We start from the raw sequence: 16005 nt of genomic DNA, 5'->3' as shown, positions 1-16005 counted from the left end.
CTTCAATTTCCACTTCCATTTCTCTGCAGCTTTTGCCCATGGCAAATGGCTTACTTTGCGGCCTGTGCTCGTTTGTGCTGCTCTTAATGCTCTTTTGCATCTGCATTTGCATTAAAAGCGGAGCCACAAGCCGGGACCAGGCCTAAAATGTTCCACATTGGGACAAGACTAAACAAAAAGTGGTCATTCAAAAGATACAGAATTTTAAAATTTAAGTTTCCAAAGAACAAAAATAAGTTTAACTAAAAAACTGACTGTAAATTTGAGAAAATTTTTTTAAATTTCAATAAGAAACGTTGTATATATTTATTATAAGAAATCTGTAAATACTTTTATTACATTAGCTGTGAAAAGTAAACATAAGACTTATCAGATACAAACATATTATACATACATACAATGGAGAAGCTTTAAGTTGATAAGCCTAATAATGGTAGAAATGCTTTCTAAAAAAGTTAATGTGGAGAACAGTGACAACGAAAAAGCAACAATTGTATGCAACAATTGTTATGAAAACTGACATCGGACATTAAGAATTCAAAATAGAAAACATATAAAAATAAAATAGTTTCAACAAACAATACAATCTGAAGTGGACATTTAATTCACAAAAATATTTTGAGTTGAGACTGAAAATTCTTGATTTTTCCCACTGTAAGTCAAAGAATCTGACAATTTAGCACACACACACGAACACATAAGTACATATGTACATGATGAAGGCGCTTCGTTCTGCACCACATTGCTTATTTAATGAGATTAACGTCCGAAAGACAAACGTCATGTGCATGTTAACGGTAGCGAATGGACGGTCCATAGCCACAGCAAAGTATCTTTTGGATACGGAACGTTGCGGTTCGCAATGGTCAAAATGGAAAGTTGGCAGCTGCTTCTGTTGAAGCTGCAACGGCTGCTGATGCTGTTACTGTCGCTTGTTGCTGTTGTTGTCAATGGTGCTTGGCCATAAAAGGCAGAAGGCGGCACATTAAAATTCTAAAATGTTTTTGCCTGCCTACCATAAACGGTAGGGTCAGTGGCAAGTCGAATCATGCCCAGAACCATAGCCACAGACAGAAATGTCAGCGCTTTTTCTTCTATATTTTTTTTCTCTTTTTGGCCATTGAAATGTCGATGGCTAACTTCAAAGCATGCGAAGGCCATAACGATGCCCACGATAATGTCTTTCGAGGATGGTGGTTGGAGAGTCTTGTCAAGGCGACAGCAATTGATGCAGTTGCACCGACAAAGAAAAGATCCGCATCCTTGACTGACCCCCAAAGAGGTGAAAAGTGAAAAGCTGTCATCATGACCAACGTTAACTGTCAAATATATATATATATATTGAGATAAATATATATGAAAAGCATCCATCCATAAAAGCTAACGAGCTGTAAATTATGAAAACGCAAAGTTACTTCAGCTAAAATTAAGCAATTCCGTTTTTTATTTTTTACCAGTTACCAAGTTGTTAAAGAATACGATGATAAGTGAACTAACGAGGTGATTTTGGCGGTTAGATCAAGTAATAGGAAGCGTACATATGAAATAGTTTTAAAAAGATGTTAAAATAGTTGTTAAAGATGGAATAGCAAAAATAAAAACGAAAGCCAGAAACTATAGGAAAAAGTACATTTTCAGGAATGTTGATTGCTCTTAACCCAAACAGTGAGTTTGGAAGGTCATACTTGTTTTTTAGGGGCCATAAAGATTTATGCATTTTTTAATATCCGCAGACTCTTTAAATTGTCAACTGTTCATTTTCAATTTTAATTGTATGATATGACTTACATTTATTGGTCAAGTTAAATGGATATTTTTAACTTTTGGTAATAAGTATAAAAAAATATTTCTCAGGCGAGGTTTTAATTAGAAGGACTCAAAAGATCAAACAGATTCATTAAATTGATCTTAATTTTGATATATAGAATAGTATAATTAATGCGAAGCAATCTCGCATATTTATTTCAACAATATATAATATTTAAGTAAATTAAAAATAAAAAAAATTAAAATTAATTTGCAATAAAACAAATGAATTACCACACAGCGTCAATGGCTGTTTGGAGTTTATGTGCTGCTGTCGACCCAGTTTAAGCCACAAACAAACAAACTCAATTAACGGGAACAACTATTCTTTTTATAATGCCACCCACAACAGCTTTGTCCTTTAAGCAGTGCAAATGGCATCCACTCATTTCAGACTAGCAAATTGTAAAACGTTTTCCACTTCATGAAAACGTTTCTCTAAAGCAAAAGTGCGAGAGACAGGGGGTCAACGGCGTAGGCAGAGGGGTGAAGTAGGGGGCAGTTGCCCCCCTATACTCATGGCTAACAAACTTTTAACTTCCTAAATTTACTCAGGGCCGGCTTTCAATGTTTCCTTACATTTTATCAAAAAGATCATTTCATATTTTACATTTATTTCTATATATTTTAATATTTTCGAACATGTTTTTTTTGCATACTTATTCAATTTAAAGATATTTTAGTTCAATTTAATAAATATTTAATTTTGTCAAATCTCTCAAAATTTTTTAGACAATTGAAAGCAATGGTTTTTTTTCAGGAACACCAACAATTGCTTTTTGGTTGCTTTATCGCTCTTATAAATTTGTAGAATAGGCATTTTTATTTTATTTGAAAATCAATTTTATTTTATTCAATAATTTTGGAGCACAGAATATTTCTTTTTCTATGCTTTTTTATAGAAAATTTGTAGAACATGCCTGAATGCTCTTTTAAAACTACTCTCATAAAGCTACTCTCCGAAAAAGTCTTAACTTATATAGTTTTGCAAAAAATTGCCGACTACTAATACCTAAAGATAGTTGAAATTTGAAATAATTTTATGGCAGTCGACTTCAGTGACTTTGGAAATACATATTGTATATCAAAAATATTTTTTGAAAACTCCGAAATTTTCAACGGTATATTCTTCAAATTATTTTTTTAAAAAAATCTCTAGTGATTTTTGATTTGAAATAATTTTTTTTGGCCCCCGCTACGCACAAAGCTGCGTACGCCCTTGCAGCGGGTTAAAAGCTTTTCATTAACAGCGGAGCAGGACTTAAGTCCGCAAATTAATGTAATGACACAAACCTCCTACACACACATGAGCAAACACTTGAAAAGTACTGTACAGTGTACATTCTAAGCGGCTTAGGTCAAAACTCGTAAATGACTTTTAAATCTAATCTACTTTAAAATGAGAGAAGGTCCTAAACAAAGGTAGATTTAACTCCAACTGATGTCCTTCTTAGAAATCATCAGTCACACACATTCGCACACACACACACTTGAGAGGCAGCCATATTGAAAAGCCACGCTGATTTGCCGATTGTCAGTGCGACATGCGTACCAATAATTCATCAAAACAGAAGGCGCCCTCCACGTTCTTCTTGTCAAAGTGAAAGATAGATTTCGAGACGCGTTAGCTTTTACCCATGTTTCGAGACTATTTTTGAAAGCCTTCGACGTGGCGGCAAATTGCGTTGCCATCGTTTTTATACCCGTTATACGTAGAGTGCAAGGGTATATTGTATTTCTTAAAATTCATGCTACAGGAACAAGGAAGCATCTCCGACCCTATTAAGTATATATATTCTTAAACAGCTTCAACAACTGTGACGTTATAAAAATATTGGTAATTGCCACACATTCCTCTGCCTTCGCAATTCAATAATAACATCTACAATTTTTACACTATTGGAGCTAAGGTCACCAAATATATCATATAATCTAACAAATGTACAAATGTAACATAGGCAACACAGTGATTTAAAAATAAAACCACAGCACAAGTTCTTATAATAGAAAGCTCTTTCTGATAATATGCGTACTCTTTTATTATCTATGCCCTATTTATTGTCCTACTGAATCGCATAAAGATCGGAAAATTTTAACAGTATTTATGGGTGTTTCAAGATTTTAAGCAACACATGCGCCGAAAAGTATTTATACCACTATAGTTTTGAATTCATAGAGTAAAATTTATATAAGACTATGTTGAAAAATCGGGTATATTCAAGTCGGTTACTCTAGTCTTCCGTTCTTATTTTATTTTGTTTTTGCCCCCCTGCCGTCTTCTGTGGCAATGTGACAGAGTTGCAGAGAGCTTCTCTTGACGCGGTTTCACGTCGTCGCCGCAAAAACAACGCCTGACTGACAATGATGAATAAAAGGCGATAAATCTGGCCAGAAAACAAAACCAAACAAAAAACACAGAAGGCAAGAAAAATAAAACCAACAACAAGAACAATTCTGCGACGGATTTGCGTCAAGCCAAAACAGAAGGTACGAAACGGGAACGGAAGGAGGGTGAAGTGGGAACGTGCCACAGTTAGTTGCACGACGGAAGTTGGCAAGACGGAAGACATTTGTTTCAAGCCCCACGCTAGGCTAGGCTTCGAGATGCGACCAACTGTGTCTGGTTTGGGGCATGCCACATAGGGGAACGGGTAGGGGGAGTTGAAGCTGGAGACGTTGCCTGATGACGTGCGCTGATTTGTACGGCATGCATGGGCTGCTGTCAGCTGCCGATGCTGTTGCTGATGGCTTCGATGACGACTTTGAGAGCGAGGGTTGCTACTACAATTCTGTTGTAACAATGATGAATAAATCTCTCCCAACAGATGTTTCAATTGCGCATATGTCTCCATACGAACCAAAACTAATGACATTGTTCAGTAACCATTCAATTATTGATAATTTTAACTAAACATTTTAATGTATTTCTTAGCGGTTAACAGCTTTATAAAAAAGGATTGCTAAAATTATAATTGAGTTTATATATTTTCTATAACAATTTATTGTAACTAAAATCAAGTAAAATCCATACTTTATCAATAACTATCTAACAATCTAGTTCGACAATTATTGTCTTCTAAAAGAAACAAATCTTGATTTATCGATCATCGAGCAATCTTTGAACCATACATATCAAATAATTGTCGAATATTACCTGAGTCTCTGTAAACAGAAAATTGTTTTTGATATTTGAATATTATTAAATAATAAATTTAAATTTGAAGTTAACGTCAACGGCATAAGCTGAAATCAAAGTATTAGCAATTTATAAATTACTTTATAACATTTCTATGATATAATTAAATTATTCATATCATAAAACGATTAATGTTGAATGTATTCAATGAATTTTGAAGTGCAATCAATACTTGTCTATTCTTTATCGATATCTTAAGATTCTTGAATATTTCTGAATCACAACAATCACAATCAACAGTTATTCTGCAACAACTAATAATCTCAATTCACATGAATAACAACAACAAAATAACTATCTCTTAATGTCCATCTCTAGCTGAAATCATTGGTATGCAAGGAGTTCAACGAAATCCCAACAATAATAAAGAGTGGGAATACAATGGCATTGGAATAAGCCAACGTTGAATAAGCATCAGTCGAGGGCAACACGTGAGCGCTTTGCAGCACAGCCACAACGACAATTGATGCCACAGGGAAAAGGAGCTTGCTACGTGGGCGCCATTGGTGCAGATCATTAGCGTTGCTGCCACAACAGCGAGTGGCATAAGCGACAATCGCCTTGGACGGGGGAAAACTTGCGACTTTTGCTGCCTCTGACAGTTGCCAGTTGCTGTCGGACAGAGCTCAAGGTAAAAGTAACCAAAACAGCGACTTGACTTTTCCTCACAGACTTTGACAAGCGGGGGAGTTAAGATAGAGAGACAGCATAAAGAGGGGGAGAGAAGAAGCTTTCCTAAGACAAAGCCTGATTTACGCTATATGGACAAAGGCAAGTGGTTAACATTAAAAATGTTATTGCTGTCGCCAAGTGTAAATTATTGTAATGTGAGCGCTGTAAACGCCTCTTCGTTGGTTTGCTTCGTTAAAGAGTCAGGAGAAAGTAAAATAGCAGGGAAATGAGGACCAGAAGCAGATAGGTGAAGCTCTCATTAACTAGCAAGCAGCTCAGAATTGGCAACAACATACTCTGGACTCAATTGAGTGAAATTGTAAGCAAACCTATTTAGACAAAAATTACGAGTTTTCGGAATAAAATTCCAAACAGAATTAAATCTTAAATCTTAAATCTTTATTAAATCTTTTAAAATCATTTTTTACATTAAAACATGATAAGATCCGAAATTTAATTTTAGAATGATAATTTTTTCTTTGTTTCTATTACTTTCAACTTTTTACTTTATAACTTTTTTATCCCACAGTACCTAGCTATTAACTGGGCCAACATGACAAATAAGACGAGTCCTTGTCCTGGCAATAAAAAGCAGAAAGCGTAGGCCTCAAATTGGGGCCAATTCATGGCAATTGAAAGCGTTTCTGATATTAGCTTCAGTTTCAGGCTGACCACAACACATTAATGGGCTCAATTGAGAGACCAATAAAATAGATGACCAAATGTGTGTATAATGTTGTTGTTGTTTTTTCTTTTTGCTGTTGGATTTTCTACGGAATTTATATCGCTCAATTTATTAGAGAATTACAATCGCATAAGGCCATTCTATTTCAGTTCGAATTTCAGATGCCACAAATCCGATATGAAAAATGTACGACACAAAAATGCATCAGACAAGTTCTATAAATTACAAGTTATATTAATTTAGATTGGGTACCGGGTATCATATAGTTTATTTCAAAAATATAAATCAGAGCTCACATATATAATAAAGGTTATATATCCCACTACCATCGCACGGCGCATCATTCATACGAAGAGTTCTATCTAAGCTCGATAAATGTACACAATGTTCTTCACCATCAGCATTATCTGGATTGAAAGAGGGATACCAATTCAAATAAGGGGGTTTACGGCCGGTGGTAAGCGAAAGAAATTCTCCTTCGCGACTGAGGTCGTTTATATCAATCCAATAATCGCGATCTGCGTTTAGCTTGGCTTTTAAAGTCTGATATTCCTCCACATTTTGTAGACTTGCCAAATGAGCTCCCATTTCGTGGCATCTGTGCACGGCTGTAAACCAAGACACTTGATCGGTGTGTTCAATATAATAATATTTGTTCCCAATTTTCTGAAACCTTTCCAAATTTGACTTGGAACGATAGTGCTCTAGCGACTTCATCTTGCTCAGGAGAGCATTAAGCTCATCGCTTAAATTTACAAACAATTGATCTTCCCCCGCAGTGGCCTAAAAATATAATTACGATTTACATTACGATTCAGTTTAAAGAGCTCACATCAATACACACTTACAATACAAGCCAGCGATGAGATAAGCAGTGAAAATAATATAATTTGCATCGTTTTTAAATTATTCGCTTCAGATACAGAAACAATAGGAAACTGAAGATGTCAGCAAAGAGACAGCGATATTTATACACGAATGCTCTAGTCGAGAGTACACGACTCTTATCACGAAAAACAAGAAAAAAAACAGCTACAAACAGTAATGATCAATTAAAAATTTTTTTTAAATTTTAAACATTAACACGTGTGTCTAGTTCAAGTTAAAGTTCAAGATTCAATTAAAAAGTTTATTTAGCATTAAAATTCAAAAAAAATAACCCAAATCATTCCCATCTCTTATTTTTGTGTTTTTTAAAAAATTACCAAAACATAAAATACAAATAATTTCTCTTTAAAAATGGAAGCTTGGATTTAATTGGGAAAATATATTTTGATAGCCGATTGGTCGCAAAAGTATTTTACCCAGTGGGTAATACCCACCCTAATCTATATATTTTAAGAAAAAACTCGCAATTAAATACACATTAAGCGGGCTCAGTTGGACGTTATCTAATTGTAGCTTATTGTTTATTTAAATGTTTGAGTGCAATACTTATGCATACACTTATCCTTATGATGAACATACTGAGATTTGCATGTTGGCAAAGACGGCAATCAGACAGTTTATTCTATATATAAATGGCTGTGTCTGCGCGCATTTAACTATTAATTAAATAGAGAGATGAAGAAAGCACACACAGAGAGAGAGAGAGAAAAAAAGAAAAAGAGAGATACAGAGCAGACACATGCAAATCTTTTACCTGCATCATCAACAACAACATTGATAGCGATAACAACGACAACTTCTGAGCAACTCATTTTTCAGTTAATTAATTTAATTAAAACATTTAAAAAAGAGCAAGTTACCATTTAACCTTTACCTAAAAGTCGAGGGGAGGGTTGCAAAAAAAATAACCAAAACGAAACAGGCAACCAAGTTAAACTTTTTTAATTGCATTCAATGTAGGTGCCAACGATGAGTAGTAAAACATTGAAGGGAGCTGAAAAGAGAGATAGAGAAGCTAGAGGAGTCAGCAGATGATGACGTTGCCAAGTTGGCTGACTGAGGATAACTGTGAATTCGGTAAGTCTGTTAAATTCCATGCTGTCATTTAATGACATTTTCATCAATATCTCAACTCAACATTCTTTTACCACTCTCATTATCATTATAATTGTCATGCTGATTTTCCCGTGCTCATTTCGCGCATTTTCTTTGGCCCTGCAACTATTTGCCAACATCTCTTCTTCATATAGTTTTTCCCTGATGATGTCTTTCATTTACTTGTGCATTTTGTTTTGCAAAACTTTTACCAAAAGTTCATTTCGTACTATTGTGATTTGTATGCCATGCTATTCACAATGACATCGCAGCCATAGTTGGGTGTCTTCTTCACATGCCAGTCTTCCAGTAAATATTCCCCGAGGCGTGACTTCATTTTTAATGAGCAGCAGTGCCAATGCAATTGCTCAAGTGTAAGTAATAAAGTGCCAAGAAATGTCTAAGTTGTTGTACGAATGACATGCATAATTACATTTCAATGTTTGAAAGTACTCAAGTACCTCAAGCAAATCGACACACACGAAAGCAGCCAGTTTAACACTTCAAGTTTTAGTCGGCTAACAATTCAAAATGCATTTCAATCCAAAAATTAGAGTGAAGAAATTAATTAAATCGAAAGTATGTAAAGTATGTGAGCTTTAAATTCTTATAAAAAATTGGATGTTATCTCAATTACAAAGATACTTGACAATTGTTGATTTTAAATTGAAGAAAGAAATGATAGAATTTAAATGTTATTAACTAGAGAATAGTAAGAATATAATGTTTAAGAAAGTAAAATATAGTAAGTAGTCGATTGATAAAAGAATTTCTTGATTGAAGGAATTGCTTGATAAAAAAAATTAGTTTATAATTTTAAGTAGAAAGTAATGACATCTCTGAAAGATCAACAATTGTGTCACGACGTCAATACGAAAAGGATTGAAGGTGTACAAAATCGAGAAATTAAATTTAACAATTTATCTAACAAAAAAACAATACTACTAACATATTCCAAACGCTATAATTAGTTACTAGAGTTAACACAGCTAGCTACTTCTATTTCCAACCTTAAAGACCCTAACTAGCTATATATCGATTATCGCTGTAACTAATTCAAACAGAAAAGCCACATGCAACAATTGCAATACCAAATAGCAACAGCAATAATTATAACAAAAGGCATAAGTTGCATCTTGGCAATTAATTTTTAATTTTTCGTAACTATAACAAACTTTTGCGTGGCGAGACAAAAAGTTTGATGATATGGTCCTCACATTCCCCATTCTCTGCCCATGTTTCCGAATCTAATCAGCAACAGAGTGCGGAGCACGTGAAAGGCAACAGAAAAAAAAATCACAATTATTAAACTTTTAATCAATTTATCAATATTAACTTTTTACTTGTGTGCACAAAACTTTTCACAGCACACAACGGTTTTCCCCATTTTATGAAGGTCTTTAACTTTTTCATTAGAGCAAAAAAAAAAGAGAACGTGTTGAAAAAAAGTGTAAAAATGGAAGGAAATTCGCTTCAATTTTTGTCGCTACGCCATTTCAATTACTGGCCAGGCGCCAAGCCAGGACGATCAGTGGCAAAATTTATAGAGACAAAAAAGCTGGAGACGTCGTCGAACCAGAACAAAGAGAATACGTAAAATGGCAAAGTGTGGTGTGTGTGTGTGTGTGATTTTGCTTGGACGTTGGCGACATGCAACTCATTTGTCGAAAATGGGAGCACAGCAGGGGGAAAATAAAGGGAGGACAGGCAACAGAATCTTCTGCACTTGTCGTATTACTAATTTCCCTGGTGACCATGGGCACGAGCCGTTACCAGTTGCCAGTTGCAAGTGGCAGAGCCATTGAACTCTCCACGTCAGTGTACATCTTTGGCGTCATCGTTAAACGTTCAATCTACCCAGGATGCGGCAGATTGCCAAGCTGCTGTTGCAATTGCAGTTGCTGCTGCTGCTGCTGTTCCAGTTGCTGCATCAGCAACATTGCAGTTGCAACTTTTTGATTAACGCTATTATGAGCTGATTGTTCAGTTTGACCCAGGTTAATGCTTCAGTGACTGCTGCAACATCCTGTGCAGCACCTTTCTCTTCCTCTTCCTCTTCTTCTTCTCCTCTCCCTCTTTCTCTGCCTTTCTCACTTACTCTCTTGCCTACCCTCTCACACAACGCATCGCTGAATGTCCTTTTGACTGGGCAGGACAACGACGACTTCTCGACGCCAGAGTCTACCAAATTGCACTCATGTGTGTAATTTATTTTCTCGGCATAAAAACTTCCTAACCGGAAAATGAGCACTCAATTAAGAAAGACGTTTAATCCATGAAATGCTCTCCAATTGCACACGAGTGCGAAATCCCAAGCAAACTCGCTCCAGACTCGGTGAATGGCCTGTAAAATTGCTGTTTCTCGTAATTGATAGGGTGTGCCATTGGATTTATTTAAAGCACATTGCGCCGTTTTGTAATTCCCAGCTCAAATTACATGCCAAATGCTTCAAGTTCTACAAGTATTTTAAATGTGAATTTATTCACAATCTCTGTAAAAAATATTTTTAAAATAGAATTACAAATGTACAAGACACTATTGCCAACAAATTTGATTTATAGAGGCTAATTTTCACAAAGTTCTGAACTATTGTTCCGAATTTAAGATGCGATCGATCTAAAGAAAACTTTGATCTAATCATAACTGAACAGACTACTTTGTAAATTCTTTCTGAAAAGAGTTAAGCTTCTGCAACAATAATATTTTGAGTTTGAAATCGATCGCATTTAAAACAAGTTTTCTATTTCCAAACTAGTCGTCAATTTTTATCCTATTACTTCTGGCTTTTCACTTGAATACTCCTCCTTTTCCACCTGTTCTGTACCATACATATCTCTCAAAACTATCAAGCATAATTCAACAGGCCATGACACTGACTAGACTACAATATTATGTATGTCGCGACACGTAGACGACTTCAAAGTGAGAGTGAGTGGGTGACAGTGGAAAAGTCAAGAAGTAGGGAAGAGTATATCGATGATCTTCCACGCAATTTAACTTGAAATTGAGCAAAGTGGTGGCATCGACTTGAAATTACGTGAGCTTCCGTTGCCGCCAATTAAGTGAGCAAAACGTTGGTCAGACCTCATTCATTGAGACTGCAAGTTCAATTCGGAGTCGCTTCCGCTTGAAAAGGGAAGTTGGCCATGGTCGCATGGCACTTCTTCTTCATATTTTCTTCATTTCATCGAAGATGTCTAAAAATAGTTTTGCGACGCGGCGACGCCGTCATTAAAACTGTCTGCAACGTGTCGGAACAGCAAACATAACTGTTAATTGCCATTTTCTGTGGAGCTATTCGAAATTCTCATTTCCCCACACTCTTCCTAGAGGGGTAATGGGGGTTGGGGGCATCCATTTCTGCTACTCATTTTCATATTTCGCCGCATGCGCCTCATTACAATTTAATTCACAATGTAATTGCAGTTGTGAGAAGAGAGCTACGAAGACTGAAGACCGCCGAGAAGAAGTTTTGTCGTCGTCACTTGACACGCGCCTCACATAATTTCCTTGTGGCATTCAGTTTCAGATATTTGTGTACTTATATGTACCTTCCCCTACTTAGCCTTCTTTTCCCTCTATAGCATGTCTTTCTTTCGTGGATTTGCATATGCATTTTTGGTAGTCGAAACAATGTCGACGTCGCGACGGAAATGCGACAACTAAAAATATTACGTTTGCCATTGGGTACTTGGCTCTTGGTTGTTTCCTCCTTTTCCTTCTTTTCTTTTCCCTCTTCACTCCATTTGCATATTACTTTTATTCAAATTATATTAAGTAGGCAGACTGTTGACTGTTATGGAATGGCATCTTGGGAAAATTGTGAATTCATAATATCTTTTACTCTTTGGAATTCGTAGACTTATGAAAATGCAGTCAACTATATAAATATAGTGATTACATTTGTGTGTTCTGCATAGTTTATAAGACTGAAAGAGTTTCAAGCCGTTTTGCTTCTCAAAATACTTTTAATTTAAATTAAAACCAGTTGCAAATATAATGTTATTTTATGTGCATTATTGCCAGTAATCGCAATAGGAGTAACGAGTTTAAAAAAAAATGAATATCTGTATAAACTAATACATAAATTTTTATATTTTTGGTATTTTTTTTTAATTTTTGGTACAACAAAAAAACAATTTATAGTAATAATCAACGAAAAATATGTTATTTTTTTAAAATATAATCGATTTGGTCTTAGATTATTACTTGTGCGTTTAAAATGGAATTGGAACATCATTTAAAAATTAGATTAATCGGAACGAAATGAATTTTATTTAAATTTATGCTGAATTCAAAGTAATTTACTAGACCGACCACATTTTTTGAAGCATGTCGCGTCGTCAACTCAATCAAGATCTGTAATGCACACTGGCTGAGTTAGGGAATCCTTCATCCCTCTTACAACCCTTGGCTCTTTAGCGTAATCGAAACTGTCTGCAATTTCGGCTCGTAGAGAAAGGAAAAAATCAGCATAAGAGCAGTTTAGAAAATGTCTCCAAAATGAAGTAGTCCAATGAGTTGGGAGTTTGAGGGGCAAATGCATCGCCAAAGTGCCACAAAACGATCAAAGTTACCCGCCCACTTGATAGGAGTAATTTCGGAGTAAAGAAACCTCCCCCACCGTACACTCCCCTTTCATCAGCCCACAACTCCAGTGTTGGCCAAGTGCTGTGCATTTAAATGGTCGTTTTGTTGCAGCTTGCAGAAAGCTTCGCCTAATGACAACCACTTGCGGCTGTCAAATGCAACTCTGGGGCGTGCCACGCAGCGTTGTAATATTTTATGCGTGTGCGGTTTAAAACGCAGGAGGAGGTTGAAGTAAAGGGAATGGGGGTTGAAGCACAACTGTGGCAACCTTTTTGTTTTTGCGCACTGGCCCAACAATGGCATATGAATGCATTACCAGAAAACACACACACACACACACACACACACACACACACATAATCACGTTTTCGTCTTTCTCTGCCTGACAGCACTTTCATTTTACTTGCTCACAAATGTCCTTGTCGGTCTTGTCGTCGTCGTCTTTAGTTGCATCGTTGTGGCTCCCGCTTCTGCTCATTTGGCACAGCTCTCTGTTATTCTCGTCCTGCCGCTGCCACTCGGCGCATTCATAATTTCCACATTAACCTTATTTTCTTGTTATGCATGAGTGCGAAAAAATTGTCACCAGCCCGAAGGTTTTTACGACCCGCCTCTGATGGATTTTAAATGAACTTTAACACATGCCACGTGCCCACGCCCTGCATAACCACCACCCTCTCCGCCCTCTCTCTATCCTCCTTTTGACCCAAATGGGCGTTGGCTAAGTAATTGGTTTTAAGGGGGACAGTTCTCACAGAGATTACCTTGAGTTGGCTCTGATAAAGCAGCTCAAGGAAACCTTCACTGAGCAAATGCAACTAATCAGCAGACATCGCTTTTCAGGAGTGTAAATTCCAGCAGTCTTAATGTGAATTTTGTACAGAAAACTCTTTAAAGTCAAACGAGATATTCGGAATGATTTATAGAGACAATGTTCTTTATTGTTTATAAGGAGGCAATTCGACAAAAATAGTATCATAGCTAAGGAAATTATATTAATACCATTGAAAAATAATTAATAATAACAAAAAATTAATTATTATAATTATTATATAAATAATTGTGATCGTATCCTACCCAGAATAGCACTACAAGAATATCTTTCATTTATTTTTGTTGAAATTATCATCTAAAATCTTTTTTTTTTCTTTTGAAACTACGGAGTATTTCAAAGCTTTTTTTTTTAATATTTTAAGAAAATTTGTATATGCAACGATTGCTTTCACCACAAAAGCTTTCTCTTTGTCCATATCCTAAGTGTTTCCTTTCTTTTGGCACACGTTTTCTGCTTATCTGGCCAAGAGACTGGCCCACATTACCAATTGTGTCAGAGCCTGAAAGACCAAAACACATACATTCACAGAGTAGAAGGCATTTCTAGTTTTTGGCCATTTGTTGTCTTCTTATACATATACATGTATCTTGTTATACATTCATTGGAATCTCTTGCAATTTCTTTATGCATTTCTCTAGCAGTGACACATTCATTTGAATTACTTCCTGCCTGCAATGAGCCCTCTTGAGTACCCTCTCTGTCTCTCAGTTCTCACATTCTCCCACAGCGAGACCACCCAAAAAAAAAAAATATAAAGAAAAAGAAAAAGAAAAAGAGAAGAAAGACGCTTGACTCCATTTCGTTGGCTCATTTATAAGCAGCACATGTGCGCCTGATGTGACTTGTCTAAAAAGGCTCAGCTGAGTTGCCATTACCCAGTCTCAGTTGCCATTTTTCCGGGTAGACTGCAAGACCGCTGACTATAGAAGGGAGCGGCGAGGTAACTGAGAGTGGGAGTGGGCGTATTATTCACATTTAGTGTGTGCCAAATGCACATTTAATAACGTAATTTCTGAAGCGTGCAAAAGATATTTTTAGAATTTAGTTCTTTTCTTCTTCGGCAACTTTCTGCTTCATCTTCCAGCGCATAGCCAAGATACAAACAAAGTCACATATATTATATATATATATAGAGCTATATATGTGTATGCTTGTGTATATTCTCTGAGTGTCGCCTCGACGTGTGGATGTCGCACAAGTTTTTAGCCAAATTTGCATATGCAACTGACGATGATGACGTAGCCTGAAGCAGCAGGAGTTACCGGGTGGATGGTACTAGAAATAGCTGCTGGTAGTACTCAGTATCTGCCTTTCCAACTGCCCGTCTCAGTAAACTCCTTTTTCACCCCTACCCCTACATACACTATCTACTCTATGTGTGTATAAAAAGCTTCGCCACTTTTATGCAAATAATGTCTTCCAGGAATTTTAGCTATTTATAGTTAAGATACCAAACGTGTGGATGTCTCATATCTAAAAGTGTGCATTAGTAGTGGCATGATATATATACTAGTTTTGTGTGAGTGTGTGTGTATGTGTGTTGCACTCCTATACAAGTTATTGCTTCATTTATTTAGCAAGTTCTTCACCTTGCCATACACACATACACGGGTTTGCCAGCAGGTTTAGTTCAACCATCTAAGGTTAGTTCTCCCTGTATCCTTAACGTATCTATGCAGTCAAATTACATTTTATATCTCATACAAAGTAACTATTAAAGTTTTTGGCAGTTGATTTGCATTTTCTGCATGATTAGTCATAATTTAGATTGACATTTCCATTAGCTTAACTTGAATTTATGCCTAGATATTTTATGACTTGTGTCATTGGACATTTTTCTAGCTAATTTAAGATTTATCATTGTGAACTCTTTTATTAACTTACCTAATTCCACATAGAGTTTTGGTCGTATATTCTCCTGCCAGGCACTTTGATTACCAATCACGAAGAGTGTCAGTAGTAGGAAGACTTGCATCCATCCATAACTTTGGGCGAAACGATGGCTCTGTGTTTTTGCACTTTGCAGATGCATTTTGTGGCTTATATAATTGTTGCTGTTGTTTTTATTGTTATTTATTTTGTTATTACTGTTGTGGTTACTATTGTGGTTACTGCTGTTTTGCTTTATATTATTTACCGAGTTGTGGAAATTAAACATTTCTATTTTTTGCATAAATTTACTTAATTTTGTTTGCTATAAATATTTTGTTGTTGCGGTCTGCAAGTGTGTCTGCTTT

The 16005-nt window shown here is 36.0% G+C and overlaps 1 protein-coding gene across 2 annotated transcripts in view; it reads right to left on the bottom strand.

Annotated features, from left to right (window-relative positions):
* LOC117781641 (semaphorin-1A) overlaps positions 1–15987 on the bottom strand; it is a 154671-nt gene extending 138684 nt beyond the window's left edge. For both annotated transcript variants that reach the window (XM_034618425.1, XM_034618426.1), the window contains exon 1: positions 15653–15987. In XM_034618425.1, coding sequence (XP_034474316.1) covers positions 15653–15941 — 289 coding nt within the window. In that variant the 5' untranslated portion in view covers positions 15942–15987. The remainder of the gene's footprint in view (positions 1–15652) is intronic.
* Positions 15988–16005: the final 18 nt, after the last annotated feature.

Source organism: Drosophila innubila (assembly GCF_004354385.1).
Source record: "Drosophila innubila isolate TH190305 chromosome 2L unlocalized genomic scaffold, UK_Dinn_1.0 4_B_2L, whole genome shotgun sequence".
Lineage (NCBI taxonomy): Eukaryota > Metazoa > Arthropoda > Insecta > Diptera > Drosophilidae > Drosophila > Drosophila innubila.
Note: the sequence above shows the minus strand (reverse complement) of the source record. Positions and strands in the feature narration are given on the sequence as shown.